Below are 26,775 nucleotides of genomic sequence, written 5' to 3' on the forward strand. Positions count from 1 at the left end.
AAAAGGTGGGGCTGTTAGATTAAACCCAGAGATGTGGCAAGGAAAAGGAAAACCTGTCTCTTCCAGCTGCTGACAGTCCATCATGGCAGCTGGAAAACACCCCCGAAGCCTAAACGCAATGACTGAACAAAATACACTTAGAGCAAATCAAAAGCTCCAATGGCAAGCAGGGGCGTTCCCACTCCTTACATTCAATGCCACATTGAAGGGAGCAGCATAATGGGGTTTTATTCCTAAGATGTAGACAAAATCTACATGGTGTCTTCTGCAATGGGGGTGGAACTTGAGAAAAAGAAGCCTCCTTTTAATAAAATCTGAATTGATGTGAATTCATTATGTGGGCTTTCCAAATGCTGCGCACATTTAAAATGACCTTTAGCCTCCGAGCCTTGGAGTCAAAGGATGAAGCAAATGTGGTTCAATTATGATACAGATCAAGTACCAGGATTCAATTATATTATTTGAATTCCCAGAAGTTAAAACAGAGAGAGAGAGAGAGAGAGAGAGACAGACAGACAGACAGACAGACAGACAGACAGAGAGACAGAGACAGAGAAGAGAGAAAGAGAGAGAGAGAGAGAGACAGAGACAGAGACAGAGAAGAGAGAGAGAGACAGAGAGAGACAGAGAGACAGAGGAGAGATAGAGGAGAGAGAGAGACAGAGAGAGAGACAGAGAGACAGAGAGAGACAGAGAGAAACAGAGAGAGACAGAGAGAGAATAAAGAAGCAAACAAGCGTTAGGAAGAGCAGTAATCTTGGAACCTTTACTTGTATGAGGTTTTAATGAAGTGAAGAGATGCGCCCAGTGTTCAGGGAACACAGCGCTATGTTTGGATGCAGGCCAGTCTTTGCTGCCCACCTTCCACCCTCTCCTGCTCCTTTTGAAGTTTTTATTTTCTGAGTGATCCTGCTCGGCAGCATGATCATGGTCACTTAAATGGATGTTTCCTGGCAGGACAATCGCTGCTACACTGTGGTTCAGGGATGGTAGATACTAACTTACGAAATGTTACAGTTGGTGCATGTAATCAAGTTATACATATGTCCTCAGTGGATACAATGATATTGAAAGAGTGACAATCTGATATAGTCCCTACCAAAACGTTCCTTTACTTATTCCTGTTGGTTAGGGTTTTCTTATTCTTGAGTCAGAAAATACCAGAGAACTGAAGAGTAAGCCTAGGAAGACAATGGCTACACTGCTCTGGGAAGAGCTGGGTCTTGCTGAGCACAAGCACATTTGGTGTTTGAGTTTGACAGAATCCATGTGTAAACTAAATAAAGATGGCCCATGTAAAACACATACACACAAACATACACACACACAAACATACACACATACACTCAAAAATGTTCATACACACACATGCACATACACACATACTCATACATGTTCATACACTCTCATTTGCAAACACACATATTACCACACCTACACATACACACCCATCACATACACACACTTATGCACACACAGAGAGGTATTTAATTGAACTCCCTATGATTTCCTGTAACTGTACTTAATCAGAATTTGACATCTGCGATTATTTTATTTGTTGAATTATGAAATTTGTAATGTAGTGGAGAAAGGCACCATTTCATACTCAGAATTCAGCATATAAGAGGGACTAAATGTTTATCTGTCTATACAGAAACTACCTAATACAAAACTGTGGGAAATTATCCTAAACAAAAGTCTTACCATTGAATTATTTTGCATATAGAAACAGTTATATCTTTTATCCATCTGAAGCATCGTTGTAGGCAATTATTAAACCTTATGCACAGTTAAAAAGCATAAAGGATTGTGTCTATAATAAGAGAAGTTTAATTTAGAAAATAAATGTATCCTTTTAAGAAGACTGTGTGAATCAAGGTCCAATATAGATTATAGTAGGCATATTGATTTATTGTATTAATAGACTTCTAAATTTCACCAAATTAGAAACTTAGATTAAACCAAGACTCACATTTGGTTTAGTTTTCTTTTAAAAAAAAAGATTAAATATTTATTTATTTGTTTTATGTATATGAGTACACTATCGCTCTCTTCAGGCACACCAGAAGAGGATATCAGATCCCATTGCAGATGGTTGCTGGGGATTGAACTCAGGACCTCTGGAAAAGCTGTCAGTGCTCTTAACCACTGAGCCATCTCTCCAGCCCCCAGTTTAGTTTTCAAATTAAACAATATTTAGGTTTTACTTTAATGACATTTTCTTAGTAAGACTACTACAATTGTCAATATCTACTAATTACAATATACTAATTACAATATACTACTAATACATTATATATTGGGAAGTCTATGCCCTATTTGGCATCATATACTGTTTTTTAAGTGAGTAATATTCTCCTAGCCTAAAGTATTAAACTGTGCCAAAACTAACATGGAGTTGGACATCCAAACATGGCAATATTAATGAAGTTTTCCTCCTGAAAATGACAAACTGACAACCACTTGCTTGCTCGCTTCTTGGATATTTGTGGGCGTCATTTTATTGGAGGTTTTGAAATATTTGTTTGCTTTACTTCCTCAGCAATGCCGAGAGCAGTCTCTACACACAGTCTCACGGAGCATCTACAGGATCTGCACATGTCCACACCCTTTTTGTGTCCTTTCAATTAAGACTAGTCTTCCAGATTAGAACTATTTTTGTGTGGGTGTGACATTTATACGGAAGCTCCCACCTGTACAAAATTTATAAGCCAACTAGCGAAATTAGAATGTCTAAAATCTTTGGCCCCTAAGGAATTTGCTGTGTATATATTTGTGAAACCCAAGATGCACAAACAAGTATGAGTTCTGCTTTCTCAACCCCTAATCCACACACAAATGGCCAATGTTCACGGAAGCAGACAGGTCTGCAGTTTTGAACAAATTATCTAGCTTATTGAAGTAAATTATCTAAAACCGTGTCTATTGGAAATTCAACCATTTATTTATTTATTTTTTACTTCCAAGAAACAAATGACAATTTAGAAGAATGGGGATCATTGGTTTATACACAGGAGTATTAACAATTTACAAGGAATTAAATCACCAGCAAAACAGACATAGAAGAACGCCCTGAGAAAACACTTTAAGGAAGACAAGAGGATTCCTTAAAAGGGGGAAGCTGAGGGATTTAAGATGCACAGGACACACTTTCGAACCCAAATCATCCCGTTTCCTTCTTAACTCTGAAGTGCAGTGAAGGGGAACGGCCCATGTTAAGCACTGGAAAGACAGCACCCATCACATGGTCCCAGTTCTGAAGCCCGTGAGTGCCAAGTAAGGTCTATAGCTCTGGGGCTCCACAACTGTGTACCAATGCTAGCAGACCACATGTATGACAGACGCATGGAATGATGTCACTCGTTGTCAAAGTCTACTAATAATTTGATATCTTTTTGGAAAGTGAGTGTTTCACCTTTGCAGAGGGCCGTGTGTGGCAATCTTAATCCTTAAAGGCAAGCACTTTAGCTGAACTTCAGAATGACATTAATGCCATTTTCTTCCGACTCCCTAGGTGGGAATCTGTGCTGTGGCTACTCTTTCCTGATTGATCCCTGTGTTTGGGGAAATGACCTCACCTAGACTGAAGCAGTCATGGATCCACAGCTGTAGCAAAGGAATGTAACTGTATCCCACAATAGTAACAGAGATAAGCTTAACTGAGAGACCTGGTAAATCTACAGCACAAGTGAGTTTATTTTTTTGTTTGTTTGTTTGTTTGTTTTGTTTTGTTTTTTTGTGGCAAGGTTTCTCTGTATAGCCCTGGCTGTCCTGGAACTCTGTAGACCATGCTGACTTTGAACTCAGAAATATGTCTGTCTCTGCCTCCCAAGTGCTGGGATTAAAGGCATGTACCACTACTGCCCGGTCAAGAGTGAGTTTATTACCCTTATTCATTTATTCCCAAACAACAACTTACACTATTTTTCAAAATCTGACTGAGACACACACAATTAAAGGTGTCCCGGGGATTGTCTGCAGGCATAGAGTTTTACAAGTTACTTCAAATATTCACTCTTTGCTTTATGTTAATTTGAAATTCATTTATTTCCAACTGTTTTCTTTTCTGACGTGTCTTAGTCATGGCTGCTCTCTGCCTACATTAAAGCCTCTGACCTCCTATAGCTTACACTGAAAAGAACTAAAGCTGAATTCAATGCAAAATAAAAATAATCCTGTCGGTTCAAAGTTGTTTAGACAAAATGCATTTAAATATTTACCTTGACAGACACGGTTTTCTGTACTAGGAGGCTACTGAGGAAACCATTTACTTAGCATGAAAATATCACTTACTAAAAGAGTACAGATGTCTAGGACCCCACCACTACCACCACCAGCACCCCACCCCCAAATCTGTGTCCGACCCACAGGAATTATTTTGATCACCATAGCTCAACTCTATCAGATGTATTCCACCTTACCAAGCCTGGATTCAGCTACTGAGGTTTCTAAGTCATTCTATCCACCAATGAAAGTCTGCAAGGGATGTGAAGCTCCTTACACTCCAAGAATAGTCTCTCATGACAGTAAAGCAAAAGCCAAGGGTAACGGTAAATAAAACCAGAACTCCTGTACCCCTCGGGGGATGCTCTACATAGCCACCGCTCCACATTTTTAAAAGGTAAGGGCTTTCTCTAACAGCTGCTTGGCTGGAGGCAGATCCAGCTTTGAAAGCATTGCTAACTGAAGCACTGTAAAAATGGACCTTTGCTTTGCAAATGATAAACCCACAGACAGGAAACCTTTTCTTTACTGACTTTAGTTCTCAAAGCTATAGAATGACAGTAGAAGGTCAAGTGGCTGGAAACAGCCTGGGAACAATGTTAAGACTAAATCACTACCCCTGTAATTAAGGACTAAACCTTAATTTCTCTTTTCAGCATCCCAAAATACTTGAGCCTTAAGTATGGGGAGGTTAAAAGCTGACTTCGTAATGGGAAAAGTTCACAATATAAGCAGGAATGTTAACTTTAATTTGTTCCCTGACATAGAAGGTCAGAGGTCAGATTTTCTTGTTAGAGCTTTAGGATAAGCTGGTCTTTGCCGGAGCTTTGGGACCTGCCTGGATATGATGTCTGTACTGGCTGGTTTTGTGTCAACTTGACACAGGCTGGAGTTATCCCAGAGAAAGGAGCTTCAGGTGAGGAAATGCCTCCAGGAGATCCAGCTATAAGGCATTTTCTCAATTAGTGATCAAGGGTGGAGGGCCCCTTGTGGGTGGTGCCAGCCCTGGGCTGGTAGTCTTGAGTTCTGTAAGAAAGCAAGCTGATTTGTCCCAGGGTGGGTCATACCCAAGGGAGGCTTCCCCGTTTCTGGGGAGAAGGGAAGAGATAATGGGGATACTACGCATTTGTAAGCATGGGACTGAGAGGAGAGACTGGAATGTTGTATAAGTGAATGAATAAATAAATAAATACTAAAAAGAAAATTAGGGAGAAATGGGAGGTAGATAATGCCAAAAAACAAGGATGGGAGAGTTTAAGCTATAACTAAACTGGACATTGGCTTCCTGAAATCTAAAACTGCAATGCAAAACTAAGAAAGAAAGAAAGAAAGAAAGAAAGAAAGAAAGAAAGAAAGAAAGAAAGAAAGAAAGAAAGAAAGAAAGAAAGAAAGGAAGGAAGGAAGGAAGGAAGGAAGGAAGGAAGGAAGGAAGGAAGGAAGAAAACAAGCTGAGCAAGCCAGGGAAAGCAAGCCCGTAAGTAACATCCCTCCATGCCTCTGCATCAGCTCCTGCTTCCTGACCTGCTTGAGTTCCAGCCCTGACTTCCTTTGGTGATGAACAGCAATGTGGAAGTGTAATCTGAATAAACCCTTTCCTCCTCAACTTGCTTCTTGGTCATGAATAGTTTGTGCAGGAATAGAAACCCTGGCTAAGAGAGCAGCTATGTTGGGCTTCCTAGATGCTCAACAAAGATGCTCAGTGAACCCGAGTAGGTGATCACTCAGCTGTAAGCAATAAGCACTCGTGGACCCATGAGATGGTTGGCTATGCTAAGCGGGTAGGGAATGTGTGTGATCACTTCTTTGGGTACCAATTATCTTTAGTTGGTGACACTAAAGAACACGACTCATGCAGCAGATGGCAGGGAGGGTTACAATGACGTATAGCTTCTAGGATATAGGAAGGAGAAACCGGTATTCAGAGATTTATGGAACTGGCTTCTCTTTAGGTGGCACACTGAGAGTGATGAGAAAAACATGTGAATCAAGCAAACCAAAAACCCAAAAGACATTATAACTCTGCATCATAAGGAGAAAATTCTGGTTTTTGTGACCTGTTTAGTACACTCTCTAGCACAGTGCTACCTGGTTAAAAATTATAAGTAACAGCAGATTACTTATAATTTTTTAGGTTCTTTGTTAGAGAGCAATTAGCTGTTCTGTAGGGACAGTGGGCTGTCTGTCTACTGACAGCTTTAGGAGGAAGCAAGCCTGGTGCTAGGAATATAGGGCTATCACTGAGCAAAGATGGGCAAACCCAGTTCAGCCATAACACCCTCATCTGAGTGGCAAGAACAGCAGCAGCTAGAAATTGCAATACTTCTGCCAGGCAGTGGTGGTGCACACCCTTAAAAATCCTAGCACTCAGGAAGCAGGGGCAGGTGGATCTCTGTGAGTTTGAAGCCAGCCTTTTCTACAGAGCAAGTTCCAGGACAGCCAGGGATGCACAAATAAACCCTGTCTCAAAAAAACAAACAAAACTGCAATATTTCAAAAATTATAGGAAAAAATACTTAAGGTTCCACAAGAGCACAGGCAAGTCAGCTTTCATTCTGAATTAGGTTTCCTTCCACTAAGACTGCCCGGAAGAAATGTCTGCTGGGAGTAAAAGTAAGCAGCAAAGGATGTGCAGAAAGTTTTATACAGTTAGAATCCCTAGCCCAACACACAGTACACTTGTTAATCATGATATAGTAGTAGTTGTACACTTTTAGTAATTACTCATAATAAGTAGATATTGGAGAGTGTTAATTGCTTGCTTTTGGTATTTATTGCATTTTTACCATCTGTAGTCTCGATGGCTGCAGAGCTCATCCTGAACTGACACTCCAGACTTTAGGACAGACCTAAGTAGATCTCATATTTTCAGAGGTGGGGGGGGGTACTTAAGCCCTTTCTGCTGGAGTTAAAGAAAAGGGCAAACTAAAGAGAAATCCTGCCCAGACTGCACCGTGGTAGACTCAGCTGTGGCCCTGTGAACAATGATTTGTGAATGGCCTGTAAAACATCTGTGCTTAGTAGATATTTTTTTTTTTTGAATGGTACATCTGTGTGTAACTGACTTACAGAGCTGTAAACTACACAACGCAGAACACAGTTTAGAAGTATAGGAGAGAGTTTAAATAAGCTAGGGTATCCTGCCAATGTCATTATGGAAGAACTCAGCCATCACACAACCGCAGAAGGAAAGTCTTCAGTGGAAACACCAAAGGACAATGCCCAGACCTCTGAGCCATCCTCGTTAGCTTAAAACACCCACTTGGGGCTTCTTCCCCTGAGGATTCTAACGAATTTATAACCAAGACACGGGGTGCTTGGGCTTCTAACTGACCATTTCTTACTTGCCATATACACTTCACTGGCCTCCCTATGCAGAGGAATGCCTTCTTGGAATCCCATTGTTGAATATGACTTATCCAGATTAGCTTACTCTGTGGAAATGCTTGACTATCTTAGTGAAAAGGAACCTTCATGGACTAAATCAATTTTCAAATGCATAGTTCTTCTTTACTTTAAAGGTCACAATTTAGGTTCTTTTTTTTTTTTTAACTTTGATACCACTTACTTTTTAAAATTCTTAAATTTGGAAAGAATTTCCTGGAAACTTATTGGAAGCTGGACTTGTGCTGAACACTGTCGGCATGAGCTATTTAATGTGATAGAGCCTAGATCGTTGTTAGAGGCACTGTTGTAGAATCTTAGGAAGCAGATGTTGAAGGAAGAGTCGTCATGTCCTTCAGTCGTGGGACTACTGATAAGTTGCCTTTGTACCAGCAAATAACCTCCCACCCACATTCAGGCTAAGAACTCTAAACTCAGGGCCTCACAGGCAGGCAAGATGCGAAAGCAAGAAGGGGACTTGCTAAGGAGAAAGATCTCTGAGAGAGAGGGAGGTGGATGAGAAGGGACTGATTAGACGGTGAAAATGGCTAAAAGTTATTCTATAAATGGATAAAACTGCTAAAGAAATAAAATGAACAGTAAAGAGCTCGTTTAAATATTTAGGAAAGTGTGTGATGCACAGGATCCTTTTGTGAGCCACACAAGTTTGCCTGGGTGACCTTAGCAGGCCCTGGCTTCCTCTTCTGTAACGAGAGCAGTAAACTGAAGAGGTGTCATCAGATCTGACAGAAGGATGCCATAGGGTCACTCTTACAAACACTGAAGAGCGTTGGCACACAATGAGCACTCAGCCAAAGCAAGTGGCCACATTGGTTTCTGACTAGAGTATATTAGGGATCCAGGAATCTTGGCACAGACCTTTAATTTCAGCATTTGGGAAGCAGAAGAGGATTGGTCTCTGAGAGTTCCAGGCAGAATGAGTTCCAGGCAGAATGAGCTTCAGGCCAGTCAGGGCTACCTAGTGATGCCCTACCTCAAACTGAAAACAATCAAGAAACAACAACAATGAAAAGAAAGTAGATTAGGAGAAGAAAAAATGAATTTACAATTTAAGACACAAATTACAGGTATTTATTTAACTGTATGATTTGAAAAAAATGTAATGACCAGAGTGTAGTTACTGTAGTGGGGTGACATGAGACCTCATTCCTTTTAGAAGATTCCAGAGGCCTTGTTCTCTAGAGCTCCCACTTTTAGGAAGCTATGAGAGTGAGTCTGTTGGTTCAGCATATAAAAGTTCTTGTTGCCAAGGTGACCTGAGTTCAATCCCTGGGACCTACAGGATGGAAGGTGACAACCAACTCTTATGAGTTGTCCTCTGATTTCTACACATGTGACACAACATGTGAACACACACACACACACACACACACAGAGAGAGAGAGAGAGAGAGAGAGAGAGAGAGTACATGTAATTTAAAAACCTAAGTTATACTAGATGTGTCTGAAATGACATTAAGGTCCATTACAAATAAGAGTAACAATCAGGTTCATACATTTACTTGCTGAAGTAGACTAGTTCTCAAATGCCTATTTCACTTCAAAAGCACGTTTTAGAGTTTAAATGCTTTTCTCCAACAAATTCATTTACTATGTAAACCTCACTATTGGTTCCAACAGCTATTCTTGATCTTACTTGATCAGAAATGTTAAAGACTAACAAAAACGTTGACAGCGGCTAGCTGAAACTAGGGGTGTGGAGAAATAGATTATAGGTTCTGTTCTGTGGTCCCATTTATTTAAAAGAGTTTATGGTTCTCCAAATTGGCCCAGTGCCAGAAAGGAAGAAAACAGTGCAATTTATAGTCTGACCAGAGCAGGAGGGTCAATGATCTGAGTGACTCAGGAGAAACTAGCTAGCTCTCTAAGGGATGGAGCTATATCAAAGTCCACTCTCTATTTCTTACACATCTCTAGGGTCCATGGTTGAAGGACTGGATGCAAAATTTTCAGGAGGTGGGGAGGAAGACTATTAAATAAGCAGAAAAGGGAAACATGTTTTCAGAGGCAGGTGATGCTTGCACTGTGGAGGACCGAAAAAGAAAGCTAAGTAACATATTGCTGGCCACGTTTTGTTAATATCTCCAAGGAAAACCAGATATAACTGAAGTGTAGATAGTGAGGGAAAACAGACCATCAGATCCAATAGCCAAAGCCATGGGGAAAGGTTAGCTGTAGACAGACCAGGGTTTTCCTGTAGCTGCATGATTTTCCTAGCTCTGCAGCTTCAATTGTACCCAGTATGGTTGCTGTGATGAGACCAAGTCCAGTGCCTGACAAGCAGGCTGAGCCAACTGAGCAGATGTTCAGTCTACTGTGGCTATCATCCTTATTTGGTCCCATGCAACTGCTCTAGTGGATTTAGGAACCACGGTCCCTAGCTGGCTGGTGATGCAGCCATAGATCAGGTCCCTTACATTTTGAGACAAAGTTGCAGCAGCAGAAAACAAACAAACAAACAAAAACGTCAAAGCCAGTAGAGGCTTATGACATGTAAGAATACCACTGGCTGCAAGATGACAGATTTTACAGTGACTTATTCTAAGTAAAATGGCATTATGTTAATTCCTTGACACAGAAGAATAAGTCCTGTGCCACATTGTAGTGGGGTGACATCATGGATACTTGAAATTATAATCTTCTGGATTCTACATATGCATGAATGTTTCACATAAATTAATTACACAGAGCTGAATGAGTCATCGGCGATATATTTTAAACTGGAGGAAAAATTAGGTACAATGGGGGCAGTCTTATCTCGGAGGTCTGAAAACAATCATGTACAGAAACTACATCTAATGAGACATTTAATGAGTCACATCGGTGTCATTTACAGTTCGGAAGGAATATTTTAAACTACAGAATGAAAAGAGGCTAGGAACACCAACTTTCAAATGCCAGCAAAGAGACGTTACTTATCTGCTTTCATACCCACTGATAACCAGGGGTGATGGGTTAATATTTAAACTAGGAGACTAGAATTAGGTATAAACAAAGGTTTCTAGTCTTGTGGGTTTAAAAACACCAGGACAGCCGGGCGTGGTGGTGCACGCATGCCTTTAATCCCAGCACTTGGGAGGCAGAGGCAGGTGGATTTCTGAGTTCGAGGCCAGCCTGGTCTACAAAGTGAGTGCCAGGACAGCCAGGGCTACACAGAGAAACCCTGTCTCGGGGAAAAAAAAAAAAAAAAAAAAAAAACACCAGGACTAGGATACAAGAGTGGAAAAAGAATGAGGAAAAAGGATGTGATTTTGAGGCCAGACTGGGCTATATAACAATTCAAGGACAGCCTAAATTACACAGTGAGATCTTATCTAAGAAAAGAAAAGTCAACAAAGCAACTTGACAACCAACCAAACTAAACCATCAGGAGTGTGTGTGAGAGTACACCACCCGTGTGTGTGTGTGTGTGTGTGTGTGTGTGTGTGTGTGTGTGTGTTCCACTTGTCTTCTAATTTCTTGTACTCTCTCAAGTAGAATAGAGACACAGGATGACTTTTACTGTGTGTGTGTGTGTGTGTGTGTGTCTGTCTGTCTGTATGTTTGTCTGTCTGTGTGTATGTGTCTGTGTGTGATGTGTGTGTGTATGTTCCACCTGTCTTCTAATTTCTTGTATTTTCTCAAGTGGAATAGAGACACAGGATGACTTTCTCTCTGTCTCTCTCTCTCTCTCTCTCTCTCTCTCTCTCTCTCTCTGTGTGTGTGTGTGTGTGTGTGTTGTGACTTCTAACGCAAGCGCTCCCGTGTCAGCAGTGTGATTAAACAGAATAGGCTGCCAGGAGGGTAGAAGGCGGTTTCTGATCTAGATGGGGCCTCTCTGGAATGCTTCCTAATCTTTGGTCATCCTTTCCCAGCTCTTCCGCTGACATCTTCCCCTTGTATTTTGGTACTTTTTTATTCTAAAGAACAGCTTAACCTCTGGGTTCCTTCTCACATTCACAGCCTCCCCCAGTAGCCTCGATGCTCCTAGGAGACCAATCACTATCAACTACTTAGAATTTATGTTTCCCCTGCTGTGCTAAGAAATTGTACCCACAAGTCCAGCAGTTCTCCCTAATCTTTATTCTTTTGGAACACTTCCTAATTCATGCCAAACCAGACTGCACAGAGAGGCACTTACTTGGACACCAGAGGCATATCTCAGGCACTGCCTCAGTTACCCATCTCTACATTAACATTTAACTGCTATTCACCATAGATCCTTATCTTTTGTGGTCACATGATGTCTCAGTCCTTCCCAAAATCCCTTATCCCTGAAGAGAGAGATTATTTTTTTCTTTTACATTTGTTTATTTAGGGTGTGTGTGCTTGTGAATGCTATAGCATGCATATGGAGGTCAGAGGACAAGTCTGTCTCCTCTCATCATTGGGTGTTGGAGTTGAACTCAAGTCACCAGGCTTGGCAGCTAACACACTTAGCTGCTAAGCTACTTCACAAGACGAGAGATAGAACTTTAGCTGAAGAGTCATCTTCAACCCCTATGTATAATCGAACATGTAGCATGACCTTTTCTTCCCTCTCTCTTTTCCCTCCCTCCTTTCCTCCTCTTCCTCTTCCTCTCCCTCTCCCTCTTTCTTCGGCAAGGTCTTACTCCTTAGTCCAGTCTGTCTGACTTCAAAACTTCCTATCCTCCTGCCTCTACCTCCTGAATCCTGAGATCACAGACAAGTACAGCTCTTAGGTTGGCTTTTGGTAGACTCTGCTTCCTTTCCAGCTCATTGGAGTATAGCTGGGCCACCACTGTTCTTGTTTTATGCTGGCTCTAGGGCCTTCGTATGCTCAGCATTCCTGTTTTCCAGAGGATCTCTGTGAGTCTCCCAGGCATCGGTCCAGGAGATACGTGAAAACTGTAGAAAACCCCATAAAATCCTTCTCCTTCAGCTTCACCCTCTCCTTTGGCTTAATCTTACAAAAGCACCAATTGTGCACATCTATGAGTAACCACCCTAATTTTATGATGACATACGGTCCCAACACCTTCTTTTGCAATAAATCCCATGCTATGATTGGAGTACCTGCCAGAGGGACTACTGTGTGGGCTTTCTTTACCTCTGATAAAGGCAATTTTTAGTCATAGGGGCCAAACCATCACTCCCACAGTGCGATGGGGAAGAAGAGAGTTCAAATTAGGTCTAGGTGCTACTACACACAAGAAAAGATCTGCCTCATTAATGCATGTCCCTGGGGAAAGCACTGCACATGGTACTATTTACCGGGAACTTGATTCATTAGTAGAAGTTGGAAAGAGCATAGGACACGCTGAGATGCAGTAGCCAGACTAAAGACAGCACTCTCTTTGGAAGTACTTAGTTCTAATTCAGCACTTCCTTACCAGTCACCAGGACCACTCCTGATCTGTCCATCACACACAGTGTTAATGAGGAATGATAGGCTCTTTGCTGACAAGTCTAGCACAAAATTCCAAATGGAAGCATGAAATAACATAGATATTAAAATATGATCACCCTTAACTATTCTGTGGTTTCTTTTTGAGCCGTGTCTATGACTTTAAGCCAGCGGTTCTCAACCTCCCTAATGCCGTGACCCTTTAATCCAGTTCTTCATGTTGTGGTGCCTCCCAACCATAAAATTATTTTGTTGCTATGCCATAACTGTAATTTTGCTGTTGTTAGGACTGGAAATGTAAAGATCTGTGTTTTCCATTGGTCTTAGCCCAGCAGTTCATGTTAGAACCAGAATGAAAAATGGCTTATTTGACTCTCTAAATTTATGACATTAAAAAGGCAAATGCCTTTGCAATGTGTTATGTGCTCCTCTTGTTATGTTTTAAATAACACCCAAGGTGTCCCAAACACTTCTAAAAGCAGTATATATATATGACTGCTGCAATACAGATAAGATTTTAACATAAATAATTAGATTAAACACATGCACCCTGTGGCCCAAACTATAAAGCACTTTGACAGTCAGTCGCCACTCAAGCAAAACCATTTGTATGTTGGAAATGTAGCAAGCATGCAAATTCCATATATTATTCCATTCACAAAGTTTCTAAGATAAAAGACAACACAGGCAGGGAGCTTATATACTTCTCAATGGTGAATATTTAACAGTTTGAAACTCCATGCAAAGTCTTAGATGTTTTCCTTTTGTTTTTCTACCTTAGAAGAGCTTGCATAGAAGAGAATTAAACTTTCTAATACAATTAGAAGGATGGTCTGTGGCTCCATATTCTCCTTGGTAGGAGGACACAGGTGACCTGACTCACAGCAGTGCAGAATATAATGGGCTTAATGAAGGAAGTACAAAGATCTTTCAAACAGCCAGTGTTCAACACCCAGTCCCAAACTACATCAGCTCTCATGCTTCTAAGATGATAACTTCTACAGCTTGTGGTACATTTAACTGTACTCACCAGATGGCCAGTTTTGTAGTCACGCGTGCGTGCACACACACACACACACACACACACAAATGCTAATTAAACAGACAATAGAGGGGGGGCAACCTGCTGAAGTGAGAAAGAACATTATCTTTCAAATGGGCACACTCGGGTTCTGTTCCCAGCCTTCTCTGGCAGCTGCCAGTTACCAGGGCCTTGCCCACATCATTTTCTCATCTGGAGAATGTAGATATACCAACTCCCTCCTTCCAGTGGCTTATGATGTGTCGTGCATTCAATTCTTCCATGTTCTCATTCACAAAAGGCCCTCCGTAAGATGAGAGCTACAAGTAGCATTATTAGTGTTATTAGAGGAGCGCAACAACAATTTTCTGTTTAGTTTCTAGAAGAGGACGGTAGCGGTGTGAACAACTATGTACATTATGTAAGTTAAACTGAAACAAGGACAGGTGAGGATCAGCTGGGGGGATTATAAGTAATTATCACCACATATTAATCAGGGATGTTACATCTCTCTCTTTCTTTTATAATATTCATAGACTAGTCATGCTAGTCTAATCAAATGCTTTTTTTTTTTTAACCGTGGTCTTAAAGCTAAAACATGAATGCTCAACCAGCCTGAAATTTTATGAGAGCTAATTAAAAAAACAAACAAACAAACAAAGTGTAACCATTTATTGGTCTGAGCTGCAACATAATTCCGAAAATGTTATCAGCTTTTTATTGGGATGCTTAAAAATTTTGGACCCTGGGGAAATTGTTCATATATAATTATATATAGGGGTGTAAGGGTGTGTGTGTGTGTGTGTGTGTGTGTGTGTGTGTGTGTGTAAAGCTTAGCTTGTTTAAATGCACAATCAGATTTTTAATGAAAGTTTCATGAGTGACATTTTCTTTTCTTTTCTTTTCTTTTCTTTTCTTTTCTTCTTTTCTTTCTTTTTTTTTGTTTTTTTTGTTTGTTTGTTTGCTTGTTTGTTTGTTTTACAAGACAGGGTTTCTCTGTGTAGCCCTGGCTGTCCTGGAACTCACTTTGTAGACCAGGCTGACCTTGAACTCAGAAATCTCCCTGCCTCTGCCTCCCAAGTGCTGGGGTTAAAGGTGTGCGCCACCACGCCCGGCGACATTTTCTTCATGAGGAAGAGAACATGCAATGCAGAATTACTGTGAAAAGCCTGCAACCTCCCAATTTCCATTCCTTTCATTTTCACTCTGTAAAATACCCAGCATCAAAATGTTGGAAGAGAGCTTCCAGGCCCTTCCTGCCTATAAGTAGAGTTTATATGTTCAACAATAAGCTTAAAGTTTGCTTCATGACAGCTACAGTCGTGTCTAAGGGCTCCAGCTCTGTCACTAGATCACACAAGGATCTTAAGAATAACAAGGGACTGCAGATGTGGAGAGCTCTGACAGCTGGGGAGGAACAAAGGCAGTTTTATTTACAAGTGGTCACTTGAAGGCCAACGGATAGCTTGGTTCTTTTACTTAAATTAAATCACACATTTTAATTAAACTAATAAAATCATATCACTGATATGTAGCTATGAACTAAATCAACATTTGAGACTCGTAAAGTTCAAATATTGATGGAAATGAAATGCCATGTTTGGAGGGGAAGCTGGAGAGAAGACTCAGCAGTTAAGAGCACTGGCTGCTCTTCCAGAGGACCTGGGTTCAAATCCCACTACCCACAGGGGGTAGCTCACAACCATCTGTAACTCTAGTCAGTTTCAGGGTGCATGGCACCCCTCAGGCAGACATAAATGCAGGCAAAATATCAATGTTCATAAAGTTAATCTTTAAAACAGTAAATGTCATGTTTTATTACATAGAATTTGAAGACTAAATATCGATACTGAGGCAACAGAAATAGAAATGCAGACAAAGCCTCAACCGCAAACTTACTATTTTCACTAAATTCATGAGAACAGGGCTGGAGAGAGATGGCTCAGTGGTACGGAGCACCGGTTTCTCTTCCAGAGGTCCTGAGTTCAATTCCCAGCAAGCACAGGGTGGCTCACAACCATCTGTATTGGGATCTGATGCCCTCTCTTGGTATGTCTGAAGACAGTGACAGTGTACTTATATATAATAAATAAATAAATAAATCTTAAAAAAAAGAAAAATTTAAAAGAACAGCAAAGTATACATTGAAGCTTTTTCAACTCATGTTGTAAGTGTTAAAAGAATGTGTGAGAGTCTGTGCCCAAGTCACTTTCTGCTGGAACATAATATGTAGTCAGTATTTGATAAACAGCCACAGACTAAATACCCAATCCTTAAATCTGTGACATACATTACAAGAACACAAATAGGATCATTTCATTTTTTAATTTAGGAAGTTTTAATTAAAATTAAGATTGTGTAAGGCATAAGGAGAGTGAAATATTGTGAATTTGTTATGGAATCACTCATGACTGTGCCATGGGTTCGATTAAGGCTATAGCCAGCAAGTGAAAGTAGATGTCTTGGTACAATACATATGGGGGGCAACAGATGGGAAAAAAGCAACAGGAAGTCATCTGAAGCTCTGGATACTTGCTTAAGACAGATAAAAACCTTCTAAAGATAGGGTTTGGGTTCGGGACATTCCTGGAGAAGGTTGGCAGATTTGGAGAAAGTGGGCCACTGAAACAGAAAATCGATTTACCTAACCAAAGCAAGATGGTGAAGTCAAAAGATGAGCTTCTCAACAAACAAACAAACAAACATATAAACAAATAAATATACATTCTTGGAATGAAGAAAAATAAAAGGTAAATTAACAGGTTTCTTTCATGTAAACTCAATTCTAAAAGAACAAGATGGCTGAGGAGATAGAATGGCCACATTATCAAGCTGAGCTTCCCAATGCTGGTGGAGAGGTACAGAGATGTCAAATTTGAGGTAGTGGATGTGTACATAAATATGTGTGTGTGTGTGTGTGTGTGTGTGTGTGTGCATATGCATATGTGTGTATGTGTGTAGGATGTTTAAAAATAAGCACAAAAGGAAGAACTGTTTATAGCCCCATGAAGCTCACAGTTCTAATTATTTGAAGCATACAGTGAGGTACTCAATCAGGCAGTTGATCAATGGTCTTCAGTCACCTGTAAGCTCAACCAGAGATGCTTCTGTAGTTCACAGATCTCTCTAGGGATCAGTAACGTTACAGGGACATTCAGTTATTATACAATGATCACTTTAACAGCAACACCATGTAGATTTTGTTTTTTTAAGGTTAAGGGGACTCCCCAGCAAATCAGTATGTTAATGTGTCTTTTGAATTGTGGTTCTACTTGTTGACTATCTCATATAGCTTAACCTAATAGAACAGTCTATGACAATGACTTCAGCACAAGGCTTATCTGTGTTACTAACTACAGCCAGCTGAGATAAATAAATTATTGTCACTTGAGCCCTGGAGCTAAAAATAAATCTCGAGGCTATTTATTTAACTGAGGTCTTTTTTTCCACTTATTGGTGATATAAATCATAAATGCGTGAAACCCACTTATAATCTGACTGCCGTGTCAGAGGTTTACATTAGCTACATAAATTTATAAAAGAATTTTATGTGTTCCCAGTAATTTTTTTGTTGGGGGGACTGGGGGGAAAAAAAAAAGACCTTGCAAACATACCTGCAGACACAAAGATTCCTTTCACAATCAACTCATAAAGCGATTTAATGTGGTCTTTAAGAAGGAGTGATCACTATTATAAGAGGGAGATTCTTTTTCTGGAATTTCTTAAAATTCACAGAAATACAATGGAGGGCTCCATTTTTATTTCCAGACTACTATGAAGTGCTGGTATGAAAAGCAGCAGTCAGCCACTCACACAAGCCAGGGCTGGGCATCCTATGCAGATAACTCATGTATTTCCATGTGAGTTTGTTTGCTTACATAATACATCCTGAGTTTCACTGCCTGCCTGATGCTACCTCAGTCTTTGCTTTTATTTCCCTTTCCCGAGCATGATTTTTTTTTCCACATCCAAGAAGTGAGCTGATTTGTTCACTTACAACTGTTAACGGAAAGGATTTCCCTCTGAATTAGCCATAGAGAAGTCTATAAATAGCTATTCTAGAGCCCAAACTAATTTTATTGGGAAGTCTTCTCTAACGACCATATGTATATGAGCATATCAAGTTAGGATTAGGGAAAAATAGAATGTATATTAGATTCAGTTGAAGTGGACTCACATTTCACTAAAGTAAAACTTTTATATTACCTACAACATATTAGTAACAAAGTGAAGAGGAGGTGCTTGGCTGAGAAAGAATTTGATATGTTTAGCCTCGTGGTTTTATCTTCCAGGTGCTTTTTCTAAAAGTCATAAAAGATCTCTAGCATCATTAACTCCTAACCCTTGGCAGCAGCCAAGGCAACGTTTACAGTTCTCAAAAAGGAGGGAGAAAATAGGCCACCAAATCAGACAGCGAGAACTAGCAAGCTTTCATTAAAAACAAAAAACAAACACAAAACAAAACAAAACAAAAACCCACTGCTTTCTTCTCTCCCTTAAAAGTGACTCTTAGATAAATGGCTGTGGCCCACAAGGAGTTACACACACACACACACACACACACACACACACACACTGGATAGAACAGACAGGTTAAGGAGGAAAATCAGGAATGTAAGGGGGCTGCCAGTAATAAGTTTTTCCTGAAAGCTTTAACATCACACCTCATCAGCAATTACTAAGCACTTGAGTTCTATGTCAGTCTTAAAGGGGAAGAAGGAGAAAGAAGCACTTTACCAAACTGCCTCCGTTGTCCTCAGGGAACTTGTAGACCTGGATCTTGGCTTCATTATAATGCTCATTTTGAAGAGGGGGAGACACAAAATGAAAAAGGGAAAGGGAAATGTTCAAGTCTTCTGATCAATACTCATCAGCGGGCTTTCCACAAAGAAGGTTTGGAGGTTTCTCCACTGGCTGGGAAGGCTGCCTCCTGCCTCAGCTCTCAGTGTCGCCGCCGGCAGCAGGCGGGCTTTCCTCTTTCATGCCCAAGCCCCGGGCTCTTCCGAAGGGAGTTCCTTCTCTGCCTGCCTTGCCCACAGAGGAACTGAATTTTGAATCTCTTCTTCATCTGGGTCACAAGGGAAGCCAGCCCAGCGAACCGGTCACTCAATCTCTTTTCTGCAATTCCATAACAACGGACTTAGAGGTTTGTTCCCCTAGGCACTCACTCAGGTAGAGCAAAAGGAAAGTGCCTGGCAGCCTGGTGATACGCAGAGGGCGAGCTGTCAAGGAAGTTTCATTTCAGGGCGATCAACCGCAGGGACAAAGCTCTCTGCAGCGCAAAGGAGTCCGCTGGAGGAGCACAGCTCCGTGGGCTGGGTGGCCCGAGGTACCTGCCAAGCCAATATCCGCTGTGTCCCCTGAGAAGGCTGCTGCGAGTCTTTGTGAATGAGAATTACCATCCAGTCTCACCAGGCAGAAACTATTCCTCAAGGGCTGAATGACGTCTGTGAGAAGGCAGTTCAAAACATCGCAGGGAAGTGAGAAAGGGAGAAAAAAAAAAAAAAAAAAAAAAAAGCGCCCAACCCGGCCTGGTCAATTGCTGACTTACAAAGCAAAGGGGCGGAACTCTGAATCCAGAATGCAGGACAGCAAAGCAGCCACGCAGACAGCAGAGCTCTGGAGACTTTCAAGGCCATGCCCTCCTCTGGAAAAGCAGCTGTCTGTGTTATTCACAAAGGACTCCCTCCCTGAGCACCTTTTTAAGGCACACACCCCTAGCCATTGAACTTTTCTTCTCTATCAAAAATCAAAGAAACTACCTCAAAGTCACTTTTCTCCTGCTACCACGTGGCAACGTGAACAGAGAAGCTAAGGGGACTTGAGGACTCAGCAGAAAGTTATTTCCATTATACAGAAAAAAAAAAAAAAAGTCATGGTTTAAGTTGTGCCTATATGTGAATTGGCCCTTGGAAATTCCACAAAGCATCATGGTAGCAGGCCTCCTTGAATGAGGTGCCACTGGGGTATTTAAGCTAGGAAATCGAATGTAACTTGTTGGGCAAGAGGGTACATGCACTACAGCTGCCTTCTTGCTGTTTTAGGACCCCAATTAAAAAAAATTACACATAAATGTCATTGCTTTGTGTATGGAGACTTAGGCCACTTGGCTCTTAACAGCGCTTCAGAAAGGGACTTTGTGTCACTCCTAATCTTTACTACTTTCCAGACCTGTACTTGCCCTGAGGGTAGCATCTGAAATAATTAGTGGTACAATACCAAGTGGTTATCCCTGACATCGTGTGTGTGTGTGTGTGTGTGTGTGTGTGTGTGTGTGTGTGTGTGTTGTGTAATATATATATATATTTTTTTTATATATATATATTGCAACACTAAACAAATGCAGTAGGTAGCATTTATATATGTTTGTACTTATAAATATATAAAAAAACAATCTAAGAAAAAGAATTTGAGAGGTAATAAGAGGTGACATACAGGTTGGAGAAAGGAAAGGGAAGGGGTGATGTAATTATATTTTAATTAGAATTTTTAAATATTTAAGAAAAAAAATACTCTTCTTTATGGTAGTTTCTCTGTAAGCTGGTTCCAGTTGCTCCTGACAGAAGTAACACTTCCATGCCTTGTCTATCCGTCTGAACATTTACACAAAGGATATATGTTCCTCTGGGTGTGCCGACTTCAATTATGTTGAAGGTGAATTATCAAGCGTAACTAAGCATTCGGAATCTTCAATGACATTAGCCAAGCATTTCTTCGCCAGTCTGACGTGAACTTGGTATTTATTTAGCATTTAGAGACAGGATGCTGGATTGTGGCTGTGACCCACCCAAACAGCTTGGAAAATTGATGTAGAAGGAATGAAGTCGGTGGAGACTGGAGCCTCTGATTACAATAACAGGCCGTTCGCACCTCAGTGGCCATTGGTGATTTTGTCTTCTCTGGGGATTCTCAGACTTCATAAAGTAAATGTCAACAAATTGCTTCCCGAGAGCTTCTCTCCATAAGCCCCCACTTTTCCTGTACTGCCCAGGGACATTCAGGCCTTCTTAGACCTGACCCATCTTTAGAATATTGCTCACACATTAGTATATTTCATGCAGGTTCCCTAAACACATATTTCTATAAATTCCAAAGAAGGCAGTGTGTGTGTGTGTGTGTGTGTGTGTGTGTGTGTGTGTGTGTGTGTGTGTGTAATGGGGGAGTAGGGTGTTTATGGATGGTTTACCCTTATTTATTTTGTGAACTCAAAAGTGATTAAAAGGAGGGAAAACTCCAACCTAAATAAAATTTAAGCAGTTCTGTGTAGAACCCTTTTCCTTGTTTCCAGGTTTACCAAACATCTCCTGGTTGTCACGTAGAAAGATAATGCTGACCAGAAATTTCAGTGTCTGCGTGCAGAGTACTAAGCTCTCCAGGAGTAATCACCCCTGCGCTCCTCTATCCCCAGAGAGGATACTGTCTCCATGAGATAACTTACTTTACTGCCACACCCTTCTTTGTCACACACACAGCAGGAGCACAAGTAACTTACTCACTTACAATTACCCTACCATCCAAAAACCTCTCTCAGAAGGCCCCACCACCCAGCTGCCAGGGGGCCTCTACTAACGCTGAGTTCCAGTCTCATAGGGGCTATTGCACGGCTTCCCCACTCACCCAGAAACAAGTACTAAGCTGGGAATCTGAAAACAGGGAGCAACTACCCAGCTCGGTGGGATGGCACCGTGGAATGGCACGTGGAGGTTGTCAGTACAGAGGAGGGATGGCCCATCTACCCTCAGGCTGCTGTGATTAAAGTCTGTAAATTTTGGTTCTACCTCTAACACTAAAAGGTAGTGACTGACTTAAAATGGAGTGGCACCCTTTTTGTTAAATGCCAGCCCTATCCTAAGGCATGCCACTTTTTATACAAAACACAGTTTAGACATCTGAGCATCTTCTTTGAATCGAGGGGATACAGTCTCCCTGCTTTACGCGAATGTGATAAGTCCAGGTTGGCAAGGGTGGCAAGGGTGCCTGGCCATGGAGAACTGGGTCTTCTGAGGCACACACCTTTGTCTACAGAGTGAGGAGGAGGCAAAGTGGATGAGAAGTTGCCACTGCCTCAGTTTCCCCGATCTACTTGGTTGCATGGTATTCATAGCCTGACTTCAAATTGCTAGTCACTGCCCTTTGATGGATTGCTATGGGCGGGAAAAATTAATAGGTCTCCTTATCTTGTCTATATTTTGTTGAATGCAACCGCCACAATTTCATTCGTTAGAACACTACCTAGTTCCTCCATATTAGGAATGGACCTTTATTAGCTCCTTGATATTTGTATCCTTCCTCACTCTCATCTTTAGAAAGTAAGCTAAATTTAGAAAGCACTTTTATATCTATTCTAAAAATGGTTTGATACGCTGGTTATGTTTTCTCTGAAGTACAATTGAGTATTAATAGCAGGGTATTGCTGCTAAATTACCTAATACCTAGCTCACACAACTATTAGGACCCACAATGCACCGCAACAGCTCTCAAGGGATGCTGTCTGCATTCCAGTGGATTGGCTGTATCTGCCGATATGGTTCCACTCTCCTATCATTCAAGAATGAGTGTAACTGGTGGAGCTGACATTTATCCATAACATGAATTAAATATGAGACATTAACTGACACCAGTTGAGTAAGGTATTAGGAGTGATTTTTAACGCATAATGTAGTTTTTCTCAGATAATCTTACTTTACAGTACCCTGCCTATCATCTAGTCTTCTGCCCTTTCAGTAGACTTCTACTTTCAGATTATAATAGATACTGTCTACTTTCCAAACTGTCAAGGACAGATGTTCTCAGAACCATACTATGGACTAAATATTCAGGCCTGCCCTATGTACTGAACGACAGATGTGCCAAGTCAACTCTTTAGGAAAAATGACTATGGACATCCGTTTTTTACAGTTTCCTGGAATTCTACACTGTGTCTGAACCTTAATGAACAAGTCCCTTTGAACTCTTGCAACATTTCCTTGTTACTGAGAAGTGTCGTGCCATTCTCGTTTGTAGAGGGGGATTTCGAGTTGCTTCCTGGTGTCTCTTTTTAATCTTATTACATTCACTGTACATACGTCTGGATGCAATGCTTTCCTATTGACAAGAGATTCCTAAACTATCAAGATCTTAGGAAGTGCAGAGTACTATATTTCGAAGGCTACTTTTAGACTTCCTGCTATCCTCTCCTCGATGCTCAGTGTATTATACTTCACATGGTTAGGTTTTAGGTGGCATACAGTCTTAATGGCTCATCACATCCCTGCAAGGAAGACACAAGAATAATAGTTTCATGTACAAAACCAGTCAATAATTTGTTTAAAAATTTGAACTCCATTGTATGCCTTTCCTTAAAGCTCTTCTCTTCTTCTCTTCTCTCTCCCCTCCCCTTCCCTCCCCTCCCCCCTCTTCTCCCCCCCCCCCCTGAATATATGTGCCTATTTTGGCATTGTCCTATTTTTCCAGAGAAGGATCTACACTTGCTTATAAATGTTTCTGGTGTGGGAGGATGTGGATCTGAAGGTACCAGTGATGTATCTGAGGACAACCATTTTTGCTCCTGTTTGCATGGCTACCTTGCTTCCTTGGCCTAGTATTCTTGAACGCACCGTCTCTGAAATGGGAAGTGATGTAAATCACCATGCTGAGAAAGGCTATAGGTAAATGCATAGTCTACCCACATTCATGTATCCCCTATTTTTAGAGGTGAGAGAGAGAGAGAGAGAGAGAGAGAGAGAGAGATCTTCCAAGACTCATTTGCAGCATTGGGAGCAGCTCAGCCTTCTGCATTGTGGTCCCCCTTTATTTGGTTATGTCATTGGCCATTTTCCATGCACAGATGTATATATTTTGACTAGGATTACAGACATCTCCCAGCTTTCTCAAATACAAATGGTCCTTTTGTCGCTGTTGTTGTTTTGTTTTGTTTTGTTTTTCCACTGGGGACAATGATTATTATTTCGATTACCTTTTTTAGGGCAAAATTAGAGAGCACAATCTATTTTACACTGTAAAAAGTTAGAAATCCACAAGCTTCCCTTTAAAAGGAAGTCATGGCTATGTCTCCGGGAGCTGCTATACGTTACACTCGTCTTTATCATACAACCATAGCTTGATCCCCAGTATCTTGCAACGGCAAGCTTTGAAAAGGTTTTACTTTTATTATCGTTAAGTCCTCCATGTGGTGTATGCATTTGCACATGGGTTCGTGCAGGAGAGTGCTGGTGCGGGTGGAGGTCAGAGGTGTGGGATCCCCTGGGAGCTAGAGTTACAGATGGTTGTGAGCTGCCTGATGTGGGGTGCTAGGAACTGAAGATAGATCCCTGGGAAGAGGAACTGAAGATTTATCCTCGGGAAGAATAACAAGTGCTCTTAACAAGTGCTCTGGGCCATCTTTCAAGCTTCTGAATACTAATTTTTTTTTAAAACTATTTACAGTTTAACTTTTTCTTTGTACATTATGTAGCCAACTTCACTATCTAGCTGCAGAAATCCCTTCGCTAATTGAATACTTGTGCTCACTAAACAGTAGTTTCTAGGGCCTCTCCTCGTAGGCCCTGGCAACTGTCACCCCTCTTTCTGTTTCTATGAACTTCACTAATAAGTATTATAAAGGGAATAATAAGCCCTAAGTTCTAGTGGTAGACTGCTGAGCCTCGCATGGCTGTGAAACAGGGCCCCGGTGTGGTTTGTGGTGTGTGGTGTGTAGTGTGTGGCGTGTGTTGATGACTGCTGTGGGAGTAAGGCTTGTTTGTATAAGAATGTACATATTTTACATTCCTTCGAGGAATATCCTCCCTGTTAATAACTCCATGATAATCTTAGACAGCATGAGTCCAGGAGGCAAAGGTCTGGCTAATGTCTCAGTGAAATGGTAAATGCTGCGTCCTTCGGGACAGCCCTTAAGGCTATGGAAAGAACCCTAAAAACATGTTAGAAAATACATAATTTCTCAACTATGCAAAAATATAAGGATGTAATATGAATTATGAGGGATATAAAGGAACAGAGGTAGCTAAGTTGTAATCTGGCTTGTCAGAAAGATATAAAGACAGGCAGATCCAAAGGCAGGCAGATTCCTGAGTTCAAGGTCAGCCTGGGAGACTACAAGGTTACGCCCAGGTGTGGTGGAAATGGTAATTTCAGGGTCTGTGCTTAAAGCAAAGGCAGACAGATCTCTGAATTCTTTTGCAATGTTAAGAAAAATGTATGCTTGCTGTCTCCAGAGAATCAAAGGGCTGGGGTCAAAGAATGCTGATTCATAAGATAATCAAAAGGAAAAATTTTTTCCTCCCCCCCCCCCACCCCCCAGGAGTAAATGACTGATTGGTATGTAAAATAAAAGTCTGGGCCTGTGTTCTGCAGGAGATAAGTTATATAGAGAACTTTTTAGGATAAGGAAAGAATGGCTTGGAGAACTGCCACACACACAAGCAAGCAGGACAGGGATAGAGAGATATCTTAGAATAGCAAACCAGAAGAATATAGACAGAGAAGTCTCTAGAGAGAAAACAGAACACAGAGAGAAGCAGGATGGAAAGGCTCTGTCAAACAGAACACAGGTCGTCGGATTGGAGCCATGATTTGACTTCAAGTTGTTCTTTTCCCTGCTCCCAGACACCCCTCCTTCAGAACCTCACTCTAAGCTGAGGCTGGACCTTAGGAGTAGACTTGGGATCTCCACTTAAATTCTCTCTGGATGGCTATCTCCGGCAGAGCACAGGTCTTTTATTTTACAGATAGATCCAGTCAGCTTTCACTAGTTCCCTACCAATTATCTGATTGACTTTGAGGATGAAACGTCTTTGTCTTGACCAATACTTGGTATTTTAAGATGTGCTACCCTTCTCTGCTCTTGTTTAAATACATGCATTCTAATCAAACTGTAACTTCACCCATTCTGAAGCCCCAGTGGTCTTCTCTGTTTAATCAAGTGATTCCTAATTCCTGATACCAATCCCCAAATATAACATATATTAGGTAGAATATATTATATATAATATACATTTATATTATATATATATTATATATAATATACATTTATATTTATATATATATATTTGTGTTTAGGTTACAGGTAACAATCAATAATGGGGCCCTTCTTTTTGAGCACTGTGAGAAAATTTGTGGTTTTTATTAAAACAGGGTTTGAAAATAACCTGTCAAAACTGTTCAAAAGGGCCAGGCGGTGGTGGCCCACACCTTTAATCCCAGCACTTGGGAGGCAGAGGCAGAGGCAGGCAGATTTCTGAGTTCGAGGCCAGCCTGGTCTACAAAGTGAGTTCCAGGACAGCCAGGGATACACAGAGAAACCCTGTCTTGAAAAAAAACCAAACTAAACCAAACCAAACCAAACCAAAACTGTTCAAAGAAGTTTTTGTTTTGTTTTTTTTATTATTTTTTTAGTATAGAATAGAGTTTATTTAGGGCATGGGGAGGGGACTTAAGAGGGTAACAGAGGCAGACAAAGGCAGAGAGAAGGAGAAAGTAAAGAAGTAGGGGCTGGCCATGGCCACATGGAGAGAGGAAGAAGGGAATGTGGAGCAAGGGGGCAAGAGCTCAAAGAAGTTTTAATGATAATGCCACCCCTCAAATAATAAGTAATGGAAAAACTCAGACACCAAACTTCCTTCAAAGCTCTGTATTTCCTTTTTTGGATGACATCCCCCTGCACATGCTAAGAGGAATGGCACATTAGGATGGCCAACTCATCCTTTGCCACACATTACAAATGAGTTTTCTCTGACATAAAACATCTGTTCTTTGAGATAATGCTTTAGCAATTAGAAAATGTC

The 26,775-nt window shown here is 41.0% G+C and overlaps 1 protein-coding gene across 7 annotated transcripts in view; it reads right to left on the bottom strand.

Moving 5' to 3' along the window:
• Nucleotides 1-26,775, bottom strand: part of Pde4d (phosphodiesterase 4D) — a 1,452,168-nt gene that overhangs the window by 237,620 nt on the left and 1,187,773 nt on the right. Inside the window, exon 1 of one of the 7 annotated variants that reach the window (XM_029468217.2) lies at nucleotides 18,731-19,459. The exons of the other annotated variants lie outside the window; for them this stretch is intronic. Within the exon in view, the coding sequence (XP_029324077.1) occupies nucleotides 18,731-18,795 (65 nt within the window). The 5' untranslated portion in view covers nucleotides 18,796-19,459. Of the gene's footprint in view, nucleotides 1-18,730; nucleotides 19,460-26,775 lie in introns of those variants that run through there. 7 annotated transcript variants of the gene reach the window in all.

Source organism: Mus caroli, unplaced genomic scaffold, assembly GCF_978045245.1.
Source record: "Mus caroli unplaced genomic scaffold, Mus_caroli_1 scaffold_15, whole genome shotgun sequence".
Lineage (NCBI taxonomy): Eukaryota > Metazoa > Chordata > Mammalia > Rodentia > Muridae > Mus > Mus caroli.